Source organism: Sminthopsis crassicaudata, chromosome X (assembly GCF_048593235.1).
Source record: "Sminthopsis crassicaudata isolate SCR6 chromosome X, ASM4859323v1, whole genome shotgun sequence".
Classification (NCBI taxonomy): domain Eukaryota; kingdom Metazoa; phylum Chordata; class Mammalia; order Dasyuromorphia; family Dasyuridae; genus Sminthopsis; species Sminthopsis crassicaudata.
Genome location: NC_133623.1, coordinates 55,789,768 through 55,807,461, shown reverse-complemented (window position 1 = coordinate 55,807,461; position 17,694 = coordinate 55,789,768). Strand labels below are relative to the sequence as shown.

The 17,694-nt window shown below is 41.5% G+C and overlaps 1 protein-coding gene across 10 annotated transcripts in view; it reads right to left on the bottom strand.

The window, feature by feature from the left end:
- The window catches only part of TENM1 (teneurin transmembrane protein 1), a 3,105,198-nt gene that overhangs the window by 62,084 nt on the left and 3,025,420 nt on the right, over nucleotides 1-17,694 (bottom strand). For all 10 annotated transcript variants that reach the window (XM_074277949.1, XM_074277947.1, XM_074277946.1 and 7 more), the window contains 3 exons: nucleotides 12,021-12,270; nucleotides 8,892-8,912; nucleotides 6,257-6,489 (listed from right to left, as the gene is read on the bottom strand). In XM_074277949.1, the coding sequence (XP_074134050.1) occupies nucleotides 6,257-6,489; nucleotides 8,892-8,912; nucleotides 12,021-12,270 (504 nt within the window). The remainder of the gene's footprint in view (nucleotides 1-6,256; nucleotides 6,490-8,891; nucleotides 8,913-12,020; nucleotides 12,271-17,694) is intronic.

The following is a 17,694-nucleotide window of genomic DNA, read 5'->3' as shown; positions in this document are numbered from 1 at the left end:
CTCCCAGAACATTAGATTTGGAAGAGAGCTTATCCAACTTCTCTCAGCCTAACTTCTTGTTCCATTTGACCGATAAGGAAACTGAGGTCCAAACAGAGGGAAAAAATGACCATAAAATTATTTAATGGAAGAGCTAGGGCTAAAATGACTATTTCTAGATACTCAGTTGAATGAACTTCCTATCCACAAATATTAATGGACAAGCAGGGCCTTCGCCAGTCTTTAATCATAGGAATGAATCATAAGTGAAGTAGACTGCTGCTCAAGGGCGATCAAAGCTTATGGCCTGAAACTTGGTATCATACACACCGTCATCAAGCCGGGACCCAACAGGTGCCAGTTGAGTCAATTTGTATTCAAACAACCACATGGAGAAAGTGTGGCTTCTTGTCTATTGTCTAGATATTCCTTACCTTGCTTAATACGGAAATCGATTGTGTCATTAAAGATGGAAGCAAAAATGAAAATCCAATCTTTGGTAAAGTTCCAGGGAACCAAAGTGAGTCACAGAGGAATCTCATCCTAGCTAGTCTCTCCTTCCCCTTTGTATTGACTTTTAAAAACATGTAGCTTGCCACAAACTCGAGTTCGTATCCCACCTTTCACTGTTTTATATTTTGCTTAAATTCTTGGTTATCCATCATATGCCATTCATTTCATTTCTTTACAGAATTAGGACAAGTTGCAGTAAAACTAATATAGAGAAGCTAATGTTCAACTTCATCATTTATGCATGTTTTAAAAGCATCCTTCAAAGCCAATTCAAGCTCAGATAGAACACCAAGGATTAGTACTAGGACAAATCTTTGCAAAACTCTCTACCCTGCTCCATTATGCTCAAACCTCAATGAGTAAAGCAGCAAGTAGATTTAAATTCAGAGGATGTAAATGTGACTCCATCTTGAGAAAGGTCTATAGTGAAGGGTCCAGATGACCCCAGGGTTTAATTGAGATTTTAAGGACCTTTTCATTTTCTAAAAAAAAATAAACAAATGTGGGATTACTGAGAAGGCACAGGGTTGGAGGGCAGGGCTTTTTTTGCTTTAAATCAGACTGCTGAGGATGATAATTGAGAAATCTTCCAACATAAGCAAAAAGCTTTCTTATACCATTTTAACTAACTAAGGATAAACACAGAATTACTAAACTTCTGCACTGGTATAAGCATACTAGGATAGAAAAAACATTGAAGTAAGTTTTATGGAAACAAAAACTCAAGAAAAAAGTGCTTTTCTTTCTGCAAATGAAAGATGTGATTCTGCATAAAAAAATAGTATCTTTCCTATCCATTCCTTGCTCTCCATTTTCACAGCCACCATCTGAGGTCAAGCCTTCATTGCATCACACCTGGATTACCACAATCACTTTCTGATTGGTTTTTCAGCCTAAAATCTCTCCCCACTCCAATTGATCTTACACACAGTTGCCAAAGTGATTTTTCTAAAGCACAGGTCATTCTTGTGCTCCCTAAAGTCCAGTGGCTCCCTATTACTTCTAGGATCAATTATAAGTTGTTCTAATCGGTACTTAAAGTTCCTGATAAACTGGATTCAAACTGTCTTTCAAGGCTTATTAATAAATGATTCCCCTTCACCCATTTGTATTGCAAACAAACTGGCCTTTTAAATTTTCCTTACATAGGACTCTCTTTCATCTTTGTTCTCCAAAATCTGGCTCAAAGCATTCCCTCCTCATTTCTACTGCTTAGAACCACAGATTCCCAGATCTAGGTCTGGGAGGGACCAGAAGGCCATCTAGTCCAATCCCTCACTTTACAGATTGTAATGTCCAGACTAACTCTCTGGGGGATCTCAGGATCAGCCCGAGTCCTTAGTCTTAGTGGACGGGCGATGAAGGCAGGACAGCCACCACAAGGGTAGTCAAAGATGGAGTCTGTCTGTGACTGAGAGAGCTGTGGCTCAGTCTTCTGTCTCTGAGACTCCCTTAAATACCTCAGTATGATCACATCACTACAGCACATTGAACAGGTGCCACCATTACCTCACCATAGAGAACCATTATCTCACACTGAGTAGGTACTTAATTATAAGCACCATGCTGACCTAGATTCAAATACACCTTTTCAGAGTTTGGGCCCTCTACAACAAATGAATAACCTGAGGTTTAGGGAGATAAGCTAGTTGCCTAAGATCATACAGGATAATAATCCCTACAGGTGGGATCCATAGTTTCCTTTAAAAGTCACCTCAAGCATCATCTCTCCCATGGGGCCTTTCCTGATCATCCTGGCTCTTCAGGTCTCCCCACACCAAGTTACCTTGTATCTACCATTTCCCTTGTTATAATGGAATCTCCTTGAGGTCTGGGATTACTTAATTTTGTCTCAGTGGGCCCAGTACCCAGCCCAGAACCTGGTGACACAGGAGATACTGAAGAAATACTGACTGACTGTGGAACGTGTTCCCTTGGACATCAATGAGAGTAAATGTGCCTTGATTCATAATTAAATGAAACTACAGGAAGCTATAGTGACCTGCGTGAGGTCATCCAAGGAAACAGTGACTACAATATAATGAGTCAACTGGAAAAGAAATCCCAGGCTACCCCGACTCAGTTTTTATCACCAATCTCTCTCTCTCTCTCAAAGAAAATCTCAGGACCTGGCATCTATTGCCAGCAGTTTTTAAAATCCCATTCAGTAATTTACTTTCAACTTAGGAGAAATGATCTCAAAAGCAAATTATATCCCTCCTATTTTTGAGAATCGATGCTGAAAGTAAATTAGTCGTCTTTCAGATTAACATTTATTTGACTCACCTTGCATAATTAAGGTCGGGTTGGAGAGCCTGTCTGCAAGTGCAATATGCTGCTTGTTAAAGGCCTATAACCAGCTCTTGTTCCTAACCTAGAAACAGTACTCCCTCGATGTACATTTCCATTTCCTACTGATCTATAGTTTTTCTTTATTAGCGACCAGGTGAAAGGAAAAATCAAGCCTCTCCTTAAAGTATTCCATTAAGCATTTGCAGGGCTCCAAGGAAGAAGAAGGAGAGCTCACTGAAGAGTCCACATGTCTGGGAATTGTAAAGTAACAAGCATACAGTAAAGGAACTTGCGCTAGACCTCAAAGAAGCAATTAGCAAGTAGTGATACTTTCCTCTCCATCTGTACTTAGCATTTTAATGAATTCTTGCACGTTTTTTCCTTCTGCTGGGGAAGTTTGTACAATTGGCCAACAGAACGAGAAGCCCATTCGCTGATTTATGGCTAGGAGTGACGCCTGACTCCACTGTGGCAAGGGGGGCGATGATCACAGCTCGATAACTTGCCTTGCACGTGGTAGGTAGAAACCCACATGTCTAAGAATTCAGATCCTCTGGCTCCTTCCAGAGAGAAAGACTTAAAAACTATTCTTAACTGGTGACACAGGAGAGGCTAACGAAATACCGACTGTGGAACGTGTTCCCTTGGACATCAATGATATTAAATGCACCTTAATTCATAGTTAATTAAGTTAAGAATAGTTCGAATTATTTTGCTTGGATTTTCACCCGCCGGCACTGCCAAGCTTGGTCATTTTAGGCAAATCACTGTCCCACTTGGGGCTTCCATTTCCTCTGCACAATGAAAGCACAGACTAGATGATCATCTTTCCAGCTCCAAGCAAAGAGTCTTCAAGCATTTCTAAAATACCTACTAAGCGCCAGGGACCATACTGGCCACTGGAGATATAAAGCCAACAAAAATGAGTGGTTTTTTTCCTCAAGGGCCTCCTAGGGGAGAGCACATGAAGAGAAAAAGGTATTAGCAGTCACGGGGATCAGGAAAGTCCTCAGGAATAGGACGGCACCTGAGCTAAGCCTGGAAGGAGAGCAGGGATTCTAAGAACTGGAGGTGAGGAGGGTGTTTGTTCCAGGCACAGAGTCAGAGCAGTAATAGGAATATAATGTGGGAGGACTAGGAAGGTCAGTTTGGCTAGACTGAAGGGTGTGGAAGGGAATGATGTGTTAGTAAATTTGGACAAGTGGGATGGGGATTTATATGCCAAAAGGAGGAGTTCAAATTTGATACCAACCGCAATAAGGGAACCTGTGGGGTTTCCTAACAGGAGAATATAAGGTTTGAGCTGCACTGTAGGCAAATAGAGTATATGTGGAAGATGGACTGGAGGAGAGACTTAAGGAGAGGAAGTCAGTTTCTATAGTCTTAAAAAAGAGATGACGAGGGCTGTCAGCTAGACTAGTGGCTTTTGAGGAGGAAGGAAGGTCCATGTGAATATCAGAAATGTGGAGGCAGAAAGGACAAATTCTAGCAACTTATTGAATATATGGGGGGTGAGTGGAAGTGGAGCATCAAGGACTACGATATCAGGGGCTCTGAACCTGAGTGAATGGACAGATGGTGGGGACCTCAGAGGAGAGGGCAAGTTTGGAAGAAAAGAGGGTTCAAGTTGCAGCAAAAATGGCTAATTAATTAAATCCATTTTGGATAAGTTGATTTAGCAATGCCTGTGGAATATTTAGTTCAAATTTTCCCAGAAGAAGAGAGTAACTTCAGAAACCCAAGTAGAGCCTCAAAGAAAAAAAATGTCTTATATACAAGGACTACAAGAGTACCTGGGAGAAATGAAATGAGCTAGAAATATTATATCTAAGGAAGAACTAATGGCAAGGAAAATTCACACCTTTGAACACACAGTGATCAACTTTGCCCAAAATTGAACTCTCTAAAAATTAGAATGGGCCCAACAGAAACTGACAAATTGATGAAAAAGCAAGAAATGTTAAAATAAAAAGTCTGGAAGAAAAAAACCTGAAGAAAATGTAAGGAATAGCAAATAAAAAAAAAACCAAACAACAAACCGAGCTGGGCAATAGGTTAAGAAGAGATAATTTAAGACTCATCAGGACTGGAATTGAGGAGAGAGACTAAAGCTGGATCAAGGAATCACCTTCATAAAAATGATACTGAAATTCTTGTGAGGTGATAAAGTACAAAGAGGAATGATCCTTTGAATTCTCTCCATACTTCCATGCCAATCTCAATCAAACGATCATATAGTACTTTGGATTGTGTCTCATTTCCAGTCATTTCTGTCCAAATATAGCCAAAGGAGAGCCAAGAACCATGTCTTCTTACATATAGAACATCTGATCAATAAACATATATCAATGCTGAACTCTTGACTAACTCAGAGAGGTCAAGAATGCTCTACTACCACTTTCGCTCAAATCAATCAGGGTTCCTTTGTAGTAGAGCATTCTAGTTTAGGAGTCAGAACTCTAAATCTGTGGTCCTGTGTGACCCCAGGACTTCAATGATTGAGAGACCTGCTAGAATTCTTTCTGTGCCCAAATCAAGGAAGATTATAATTTGGTATCTTAATAATTTCATCCTTCAAAAGGAGGATGATAAAGGAAACCGCTCCTTGGGAGCTCTTCACGAACAAGGGAAAACTGGTTTATGGAGTGAATGTGATGGAAACCTAGCTCAGGGGAGAAAGTAATCACTTCAGGGAAGATGTAAGCTGGGCACAGTCTAGCTATTGGGAGAAAATCTTTCAAAAGACTCAGAGAAATAATAGGAAATGTGGAGCCATGGGTTGAAGGAGGAGCTGGAAATTCTCAAAAAGGAAATTCTAAAGAATCAAAAAGAGACCATTCTTCTGAGGGAGGAAAAGGACTCATCCAAAGGGATGATGTGAAGACATGTATAGAAGATGAAAAGAAGTTCAGGAGGTAGATGATGGGAGGGAAGGAGTTGGAAATAAAAGTGAGGGAGCAGTTCAATGGCACAGTGGGTGCCACTGGCCCTGGAGTCAGGAGGACCCGAGTTCAAGTCCAGTCTCAGACACTCAGCACTTACTAGCTGTGTGATCCTTGGCAAGTCACGTAACCTCTCAAAAAAGGTCCCCCTCCAAAATAAAAGAAAATAAAAATGAGGTACCATCCTGGGCATCAAGGGTAAAGGGCAAAGGTAAGAAAAGCATCAAGATGAAAAGGAAAGCAAAGAACAACTCAGAGAAGAAAAAAAGAGATGGCTCAAGAAAGGGATAGGTGCTGTTTGAGAACAAAGTTAAACAACAGCAACATCAACATTCTAAGGGCTTAAAATAGTGCTTGGCACATAGTAAGTGCTTAAGAAATGCTTTTCTATTCATCCATTCATTTACTGAGGCAGAAACAAAGAACAATCATGGCTTTTAATGTTAGAGGCACAAACTGGATAGACTAGAAGTCTGATCCAGTGGGATCATTCTTGTGCTTTCATGAAATCGAATCGGTTACTTTCTTACCTCTGGGGCTGTTGAGTGAAGCTTCTGATGCTCTTCCGCCATCTCCACAATGACTCTGGTCAAAGGGAAGACACTGATCACCAGTTCCCGCCACTATATCAAAATTCTTAGCCAGATCTTTGGTTTCTCCAAGAGATCTCAACCTGTAGACTCTTCTTGTATTTGTATCTGACAGGTAAAGGGCTTCAGACACTGGATCCACAGCTAGGTAATATTTGTGAGCAGGACTTGTGCTGAAGAAAAACAAAGCAAAGCTTTATGAAGTCCTGTATCCAATGCCTCTCCTCCCTCCTTTTCCCTTCCCCATCCCGGGCTCCATCCCCAGTCCCTCTGATCTCGGTCAAAAAAAGAACAATTCTTGACTCTCTGAACATGCTTCTATTGTTCATCTTGTACCAAGAGGATGAGCCAGATCCGCCATCAGCGGGTTCCACACTTGGAGTGGTTTTGCTTTGTTTTATTAGTAGTAGGGAGGAGATTAGAAGAGATTACATGCTCCGATTAAATCACCTTTCTCCAGTTCACTAGAAAGCAAGCCAGATTCGGAAAGAGGGCATACTCATTTAGACCTTGTCATTGACTCAAAGAAAAGAGAGCGGCAAGGGCCATTCATGTAATTAAGCGTGGCCCAGCACCCCTCTTTTTGAACTGGAATCTCCTACTAGAATTTGATGTCTTCTTTACTGCCTGGTCCCCAGATATATTCACAGATAACAATGTATTAGAAAGGAGACTTGTAGATTTAGGACTGAAAAAAACTCTGGGGCAAACTGATGCTGAAGCCAAGGGCCTCTAGGGGTAGCTTCCAGCTCTGGGACCACTAGAAGAGATATGGTGATGTAGTCCCAGCAGGCTCCTACATTTTGGCAGTCGTAGTAAATGGCACATTGTGCAAGCAAAGATGACTTTGTGAGGGGCATGAAAACTTTACATTTAGTTGCTATTTCTTCTTCTCAAATCTCCAGTCTACCAACATCCTTCCAGGATGATGAAGGGGCCATGACCTGGCCTGGAAACAGCCTTCATTGCTTTGATAACGACTGTGTGTTGAGTTTCAACAGTCAAATGAATTATGTTTTGCTTAGGAAGATCCTATCGGCCTTTTCTCCAAGGAAAATGTTACTCCCTCAAAAGCGTCATCTTTATCCATTATTGAATATCCCTAGAGTGCCTCTGAGGGAAGTTGGAACGATCATTCTCCCCAAATCTTAGTTGAGGGCACCCAATGCCAAGCAGGTAGTGTGCCCAGGGATGCTAACAAGTCAGATCCCAGACAAAGAGTGGAAGTCAGCCGAAGAAACTATGTGCGTCTAATTTCAATTGTGCGAAGTTCTCTAAATTATTTTTTCTCGGGCGGTTGGGGCTGACACTGATAAAATAAAATAGCCCTGAACACCAAAGTAAAATCTCATGGATGCCATTTTTTGTGACACTGACGGTCTCCACAAAAGCAAATTCAGAGTTGATGTACTTCCACAAAGAGGTTGTATGCCAATTCCCATGTAAGGGTAGGAGCTTGGAGACAGGTCTGACCTTTGGAAAATGGGCCAAAGCCCATAGAGAAGCCGATCCAGAAAATACACCGGCACAGTGGCCTTCATTCTTTAGAGTCAACTGGAGAGTGTGAAATAGTCTTACTGTCACATTTGAGGGCATCTAAACATAAGCTATACATTCAGGCCGGGCCCAGCAACCTAGCAAAGAGCATTTCATTCCTGCTAGTTGAGATCACATTGCTCATTAAATGGGCAATTAATGCTTTTAATTAATACCGTGTAACATTTTCCTAGCGAGCAACCTAACAACCAAGACAACAAACCTGACCTACGAGCAGTGGCACTGTACAAATGCAACCTGACTGGAAAAAACAAAAAAACACAAAAAAAACAACCAAATAAAAAAGCAACCTTCTCAGTGCCAGGTGGTGAAAAATTTGCACTCAGGAGTAAACACATTCAATTTTCTCCTTTGCAATTCCAGCTAATTTAGGAGGGATTTGCCGTGTGGAATACACAAACACATTGGAGTTCTCTATCATTCCACATTTGCCCATTACTCCTCTTGGGTAAGAGAAATTATCACTGAATGTTTGAGAGTGCGACAGTATCTTAGCAGCCATCTAGTCTAACCCATGTATGAAAGGAATCCCCGCTACAATGGACCTGAGAGGTCATCCAGCCTCAGGTTAAACATCCTCCAAGAATGGGAACCAGGCCGAAAGCATCACTGAACTGAAGCAGATGAAACCTCCACTATGTCTCTCTTGGACTACTAACTGGGTCACCCATTATACTGCATCTCTACCCAAAGCTTAATTAATTTCTTTTTTTTTATTATTTAAGTTCTAGATAGTGGAATCACCTATGGCTAGAGCTCCCAGACCGTTAAAGATAACCCCGATTTCATGTGATGTACTCATTCTCAAGCTTTCATTTTCCCCTCTGTATTTTCTGACGTCAAACTTTCTCAATATTTCGTCAACGAAGCTTGGCTTGGGAGAGCCCTCTTTACCAGAAAGAAGCTCATCTAGGTTACAGCTTTCTCACAGTATTTCTGTTGATTTACTTAAGAAGGAAAAATTCTGTTAGAACATTCCAAGGAACTGGCCTCTAGGTGGGAAGCAGAGTTTACTCACCTGTGTCTGGTATCTCTGTTTCTGATGTGCAGATATGATCCAGGAGTGGTCAGCCAAAAGAAAAGAGGGAGTGGTTAGTATTCCCGGGCAAGTCAAATCAAGGCCAACATTCACCTGTCTAGCCAGAGATATTCCATCAAAAGACTCTGGGGATCAATGAGACGGTAGTATATCTTGTGACTCCAATCTGCTGATTGGACTGAGTCCAGGTGAATAGAACTGCCTACTGGGTAAAGAATACCTGAGGTCATCAGCTATGTTACAGAGGTAGAGACCATCCACCAAGGCCAGCCCTTTTGGTCCCCTAGTCCTATGGGCAACATTGGGCATGAACAGAATAGACTCAACGAGTGGGAGGTTCCATGGCTAATAAGACAACCTGGCTAAACCAGAGATTCATCAGCATACTGACTAGAAGGTGCTCGAGTTTTCCTTCCAGAGCAATTCTCGAAGACCTTTGATGAAACCATAGCAAAATTACTATTTGTGCCACCAGAATGGCATCCATACTAACAAAAACACTGGTTGCCCAGAGCTGCGTAGCTACAAAGCGAGTAAGCTCACGTTCCATTGCTGGGAAGGTCTCTCCCTATATTTCCACAGCTCTTGTGGGTGCGGGCGCTTTCCAGAAGTGGAAGAAGCAGAATTTTGCAAACTATTGTTTTTCTTTGGACTTGCATGACCTGTGCATGACCTGTGCATGACTTGCCTCTTCGGCCTATTTTTTTTTCCTGAGGCAATTGGGGTGAAGTGACTTGCCCAGGGCCACACAGCCAGGAAGTATTAAGTATTTGAGACCAGATTTGAACTCAGGTCCTCCTGACTTCAGGGCTGCTGCTCTATCCACTGCACCATCTATCTGTCCCTATAGCCTATTTCTTATTAGCAAAGGGACTGAATAGCTTTCTTTCCTATGGTAACATTTGTAATTATAATGAAGCAATTTATGAAAACTATAGTGAATTAATGTGAAAAAGAAAAATAGGGCCTTGGGACTAGAAGATTTCCCCAGTGAGGCAAGAAGGAATAATTCAGGCTAAGAGAAAGGGAATGGGTGCCAAAGGAAACACGGCAATCAGTAAAGTTTTATACATATACATACATATAAATATATATGTATTTATACACACACATACACACACATATATATATTCCAATGTATTCACATGTGTGTGTGTGTGTGCATGTGTGCAAGTACACCGGTCTATATGGGTATGTAAGGATAGACATGTAGCTGAGTGTTAACTGAAAATAAGCCAAAGCTTGTTCAATACTGTAAGTAACCTTTTATGGTGCCCCCAGTATTCATCACTCGCTCAGCAAAAGTTGAGTGGCTTTTTTAGCTTCCTTGCTCCCATGGCCAACTTCTTGTTCTTATTCTGGGGGAGAACATGGGGAGCCAAGAGAATTCCTTCTTCATTGGAGGTAAGATGAGGGGCAGCCCCCACTTTATGAGGCGATCCACTAGATGGTACCAGAAGCTTCTGGGACACATTCAAACTATTCTGTTCAGTTTTCCAAAGTGTCAGAGAAAGTCGCCATCAGAATCGTCCAATCCCAAACGAGCGAATGGCTCGAGAGGAACACATTTGTGTCCTGCAGAGTCAGGATGGGAGAAATGGACTCACTGGGATGACAGGAGCTAGAAGGAACCTCAGAGGCCATCTTCTCATTTTAAGGATGAGAGAGCTGAGCTCCCTAAGGTGAACTGGTTTGTCTAATAAACATCGAGGTGAGATGTGAAGCCAAATTTTCTGACTCTGATTTCCACTGGTTCATGCTACTTATCTACTGATTTGTGGGCTAGGGGATATTTAACAGGCAGAAATTCTCTTAAAACGTATTCAAATATTAAAAACATGAAGCCTGAATAGAAACCAACACATGATATGTTCACTTTTTTCCTTCTGTTTTTTTTTCCTTGTGGCTTTTCCCTTTTGTTCTGATTTTTCTCTCCTGATATGAGTTGTAAAGAAATAAGTATTAAAAAAATACATGAATAATCAGGAAAAAAGAACACAATAAAAAGTATTGAAAAAACCCCAGAAATATGATAAAGATCCTCATGGGGAGGAGGTAAAAGTGTGAGATAGTATATTCTTGCCTTGCAAATTTATGAGGGCTTCATTCAAATATATATTTTCCCTGTAGCCTGCCTGTTATATGTAGTGGGAATGGTTCTTCATTCTGTGTTCAGAGAAACAAGATACTCCCACATGTTCAGTGTCCCTATATACCATGCGTTCAAGTTTCAAGACTAGTTGGGGGGAATCCGGTCATCCTTTTATGCCACGGACAGACTTCATAACACTTTTCCCCCTCGTTATTATTCTCGCATACCCGAGTCATTAGACTCTGGTCCAAATTCCCAAGGAGCTACAACTGTTTAAGAAATGGTCATCTGTGTGGAAGAATCTCTCTCCCTTAGCTCTGGGGAAGCACAGCAGATTTAGATCATGAGAGCATTCTGTGTAAAACCGGAGAAGTCAGCCAGTGGGTAAGGCATCCGATCTCCCATATCTATTTTCCTCCCTTTTCTTCTTCCATCTTTGCTATCTCAATCAATCCTAATGTTTAACGATTCCAAAATGGGCGTTTGGGAATGGAAGCAACAGACAACACCTTGTCTCCTATCTACTTAAATTCTGGAAGTCCAAAGAAAGCTCCTGGAGGAGGGGGAAACTATTGGGAATGGCACCGTTCATGTGGAAAGATTAGTTTTCTCCTTTACATGAGAAAATGACAGGAACTTCTATCTCTGCATTATGGCTTCTTCATGAGGCTGCATCCAAGCTGTTGGGATTCAGAGCAGTGGAATCACCAGAAAGCCAAGATCCAACAAGAAGTAGATCTGGGGAGAATCCATCTCCTGGAAGCATCCAATTAGTTATCTCAACAAATTTGGATTGGATAATGTGTGTGCAGCCTGTGTTTGAGCTCTTTTGGTATGACTGCTGACTCACTGCTAAAGCACCTGTTTAGAAAGCAGTTGCTGCTAAATAATGGGTAAAATGGACAGGATGGGTCATTATTCCATAATATGCTAAAACCTAGCCCGGGTGACCTTATATATATATCTGCTAACACACCTATCCATAGGCTAAAACACAGAAATCTGGGACAACTTACCTTAATTCCAAAATACTGATGGAACTTCCTGATGGAAATATCCTCCTTACAAAATTGAAGTCTCCGATATAAACACTGCCATCGGGGCCAGATGCTAAGGCAACTGGAGCAAAAAGTTTATTGTTGTGGGCCAGGCCATTGCAGGTGGTGCAGGCAACACTTCTCTGGTGTCCATTTCCCATGATGGTTGAGATGACTGGAGGCTGCTGGGAAATGAACATGTTTTCTCCATTCCCTTTATGCACAATTCCTAGACAGAACAAAAAAAAAAAAAAAAAAAAAAAAGGGAGGGGGATTAGATCATCTGTCACGCTGTAGCTCGAGTGACTTTCTGTTCTCTTTGGCATAATTTAAACTAGAGAAAAGTCTCATGGATGGCTTGAGATCAGAGTTCTATTCCCATCATATTACTGTTTGACAGTATATGTGGCGCGGGATATTTTACTTCCCCACATATTTCAGTTTATTTCGGCGCCCCTCCTGCCTCAAGCGAGATATTTCTCTCGCTCTAAATTATGTCCCTCTATTTTAAGATTATTCTAATTAGATCGAACAAAATGTAGTTGAACAAATCACAGCCAACTAGCAAGGATCCCCCTGTTGTAAATTACTCTAAGATCTCATCAATTTGGACATTCCTTCCAATTATGTAGATCTCAAGCTATCCCTATCTGCCGGTGCCCTTTCACAGGTTCACCACAAGGGAATCCACTCGATATGCTGGGAGCCTTCTCTCTCTTCGAATATCATAAGAGTATCAGTGGAACACTTGGGCTATCCATCCACTTGTCATCCCTTGTCCTCACCACATAACCTGAATGTGTTCTTTTGCAATCCTCCATTTCCCTGGTGACATGCTTTATGTCTGTTCTCTTTGGAAACTGGTCACGTGGTAGAGCCCGCTTTCACCTATTGCATATCTCTGCCTTGCTATATAATACCAGGGAAGTATTGCTACACCGAGATTATTTGTGGCTAATTTCTCATCTCTAAATGGTTTTTTCCCTACACCCTGGGCTACCTTTCCCCTTCACACAACTTGAGTAGCGGCAGAATACACACTTGAATGACCATCCTAGTGACAAAACATCAGGAAGGTGACTTCCTGTTGCAGCAAAAATCTACCTATCCACCTATTTATCACCAGGACATCTTGTCTGCATTTCCACAAGGTAGACAGGGCCCTCCGTGCATCTCCTTTATCTTGGGATCCACTGTCATTTCTTCCTTTCGCCAGGGGAAATAACAGAGGTACTGACTATATTTACCAAAACATTGGTCAACAATTTTGAGGGCTCTTCTGCTTCCCGAGCAGGTGAAATGTCCAGGATGTGGAAACACATTTGTGTGTATTAGCTCAGACTGACTGCCAAGAATCGAGTGAGCACTTAACTACTGAGAAGTCCGATCTACTATTCTCCCCCAGCCCTACTCACTGCACTGGGTTTGCTCCTATTGCTCTGAGTCCTCTGAGAAATACTTCCCTCAATTTTCCCAGCACGTGACTCTCAACTCCAGAGTCCCACAATAGAAAGTATTGATTTGTCAGAGACAGTAATATCGCCAGCCCAAATAAATAAGAGAATAAAACATGTCCAGCAATATGACATCAACGTTATGGAACAGAGTCAGAAGCTGCCTTCCAGGAAACTGAAATCCCATTTATCCTTCATCTCTTAGACTTCAGATCCCACTCTTTCTCCTCCCCCTCCCTCCTTTGGGCTTCTTTTTCAAAGGCGGCTTCTGCTCGAGGCAGAACTTTTCACTTGGTTAATGAGTATGATCTGGTAGTACAGTCATTTCTTAGAATTTTGAATATTTAATTAAGGAGGATGAATAGAGAGGTGCTCTCTGCTCCCAGGACTATGTTTACTTTGGAAATTGACTCTACTCCAACGAGAATGAGCCATGCCGAGGTCTTTGAAGACAGGGCTGATCTGAAAACAGTGGAAGTGAAAGGGATTCTTGCCATCATTAATAAGTGAATCCCCCACCAATGAGACCCCAAATGTGGAAACTGCTGTTTCCACATGGCAACTGTTTCAGTGATACACTGTAGGGCATGGCATTCAAAACTCTTTCCAACGATTGGTTTAGAAACACCAGATGGGGTATTAACGTTTATTTTCTCAGGTAGCTCTCATCCACGGGTACGTGCATATGTGTGTATCAATATAATGGTATACTTAACAATTACCCATAAAATGACATGTTATTACTAGACTCCTGGCAATTTGAAAAACTAAAGATGTCTACGCTAAAGCATTCCTCTAAGTCTGCAATTCAAAAACCTCCCCCTTTCTGTTAGAAAGCCCAGCACTTCATCAAAGACGAATGATTAAAGGAAATAAAACATAAGGCAATGTACTTTCTGATTACATCTCAACAATTTCTGTCTTGCTTTCATGCGAGGAACTGAAGTGCCGATGTACCGAAATTACCGTTCCCGTTTAAAGCTGGAGCAGTCGGAGCAGAAATGGGCAAGCCCCTTTTGTGTTGCATAAGAAAAAATAGATCATTTTGAAGGTTGTTTTTGTTGTTTTGAGAATCTGTTTAACCTTCCATTATACAACAGTGGGGCAGGCCATCTAGCAACGATGATTTAACACCAGTTCTTCTGCAAGAGGTTGCTTTAGAAATATTGTGTTTATGTTCCTGGAACTCTTGATCAATTACCAGCAGCCCCTTTCCATTTTATTCCACCATCAATGCTCATTTTGAAAACAGAAGCAAGTGATCCTGAAACTTAGCACATGATATTTATGGGAAAAGGCCACATTTCTGCTACGCTTTGGCCATCACAGAGTCAGCAAAGAAAGCACACAGGTTCGGGCCCGTTGGAGTCTGGGAGAAGGGTGCTGTGTCCATTCCTCCAATTTTTCCCTCCCATTGTCAAAATTTAACTCAGTTGGGCAATAAGGCAGAGACATGGCTAAGCGTTTGGCTAAACCCTCCTACTCTTTACTTAGAACTGTGGAAGCTTATAAAGAAGTTTGAAATAAAAATTTCCCTCAGAAGCCAGTGGGTGGAGCTTTATGTTGATTTTAGAGAAGACACCATTTTTCAAACTTATGAATGAGGGCCACAATCCATATTTCTCTCAAGAGATGACTGAGGGGATAGAAAAACAAGCTGGGAGATACGCCAGGGTAATCAATGGAAATGCCCGTCCCTGCCCCGTGGCAAAAATCGCTTGCTTGACAGAAGCTACTACTTTATTTCTGAGGCTTCGAAGTTCGTGGAGATTGTTTATTCATCTTCAAGAGCCTGCTCAATCACGTTCAGAGCACACACCAATCATTGTTAACTCTCATCTGGCAGCCGACATTAGGAAGCCTATTTGCTATGATAGCATACGGCAACCAGCGAGCTGGTTCTACCATGGGTGAGCAATGTTGACTGTTAACGTCTTCTAACGTCAAAGACCCCAGTTCTTCAAAGAGGACCAATTGATTTTGAAAGCCTATCCTGTACTGTAGCCCCTCACCCACACAGACACATATATCTGATGAAAGTATGTATATATATATATATATATATATATATATATATATATATATATATATATATGTGTGTGTGTGTGTGTGTGTGTGTGTGTGTGTGTATACACATACACACATACACATACACATACAAACTCACTTCTGGCACAATATTTCACAATTATTCCTCTATAGCCAACAGCTAATTTTCAGAGAGCTATAATTGCTACAAGTAGTATGACAAATGGTCTGGAAATACTACCTACTAGAAAGCACACACTGTAGAAGGGATGTGTAGCCAAAGGAAAATAGAAGAATGATGGACAGCGGGCATCCAATCTAATTAAAGTGTCTCTTAACCAGTAAGACGAAATTGAGAGGGGGATAGACTTGCTTCCAATCTGTTATCTGTCTTGGATCGAAAAGGAGCAGCTTCCTAAAGAGCAAGTTTTTCTGCTTCCTACCCCGACTTCCACTCCTCCCCTCCCAGTCCCCACTGAAGGAATAAGAGCAGAAGAATTTGGAGAGACGTTTCCTACCGCCTTCATCAGTTAGCAAAGGCCAGCTGACCCCAGGGGAAAATATCATTGCTTTCTAAATTGGCCTTTCCAAAGCAGCTCTTTTGGATTTATCATTCCTACTTAGAAAACAGTTTTTGTGGGTGGGATTTAGATTAGCAAAGCACCTCAGGAGAGGTGTTGGTATCCAAGGTCACACCAAGAGGCAATGGCTGAGCTGGCTCTAGGCCTGCTTCCCGGCATTCCGACCGGCTCTTTGACCAGCATGGAGGCTTCAGATATAATGATAAAATGAACAAATGCTCCCTTTTGAAAAGCTGGCCAACGTGAAGCTTCTGACTTAGAAGAAACCCTGAGAAATAACTTGGCACCAATGAATGAAAAACTAATTAATGGTGAATTAGCATGGAAGGAACCAATTCGTGCAAGTCAGGAGCCGCCCCTCCCTCCCAAGCCAACTTTCCTCAATCATATTTCCTTTTTTTCCTGAACTCTGAAGGTAGTGAATGGTAAACTGTAAGAGGATACCGACCGGGGAGCTCACAGCTGGAGGTGGGCTTGATTGAGGTCAATTCCCTCTTTTGTGTTTAATGTCAAGGACAAGCATGTGGAAAAGACAACCCACATGAGCCAAGAAAAGTGGGCGAGGAAGAAGTGGTTTCTGAAAATGTCAAACTATTTCCAATCAAAGCAAAAAACCTAATAATTTAATAAGTGACACATGCCCTTTCAGATTTGTACTATTTAAACTCTAGCTCTACTTTTGACAACAGAAAAAGAAAAAAGCTGACATTTTCAATGGATGTTGTTGTCCCGTTCAGTTATGAGACTCGGTGGTCCTTGTGATCTTGACCCAATATCCTTTCTGAAGACAGAAAAGAACTTTGAACTCTTCTTTGAAAAAGGAGGAAGAAAAAGGAATAGAATGATGATAACAACAATGGCATCTGCATAGTTTTTATATCTTCAAAACACATCCTGATTCTTCGAGAAGCATCAAAAGGAGCTTTGGGTAAGAAACCTTGGGATGTAAAAGACCATTGGTTTGTGGGAAAGAAAAGTTATAGAAATTTCCAAAAGCTATAAGAGTGAGCTTAGAAGTTTTGTGAAATTTGGCAAACATGAAAAAGCTTTATATAACTTTCAGTTGCGGAATTTTGGAAAGCAAACAAGGAGGCTTTCTCTTTGGGTCAGTAACTCATTTGAGCCTTACAAGAGCTTTGTGTGTCACTAGAGATAAGATTATCCCAATTTTACAGATGGGGAAATTGAGGCTCTAAAAGGTCAACTAGTCAGCTACTATCAGAGGTGTGATTTGAAGTCAACTCTTCCTGACTTCAAGACCAGCATTGCAGCTATGATGAATGTGGTTTGATGGTACAGGTAAGGGTAGTAGAATAGTTTCCTCAAGGAAGACTCAAAGAAGCCATGGACAGACTGACATTCTCGTGTTCATGAGGCAACCCGCATAATGGAAAGCAGTTATATTATTGCTTCAAGCCTCACCCTAAATCCTGTATTAATTCTACTTCTATCCTTTATGAGAGACATATTCATGTTTCAAATTTTGCTTTTGTACTTCAGTTGCCAGTTACCCAAAATTCACCTTTTTTAGCCTCTATCCTTCCCAGGGTGAGAGGTATGACATCACCTTAGTTTATTTCAGCTCAGCTC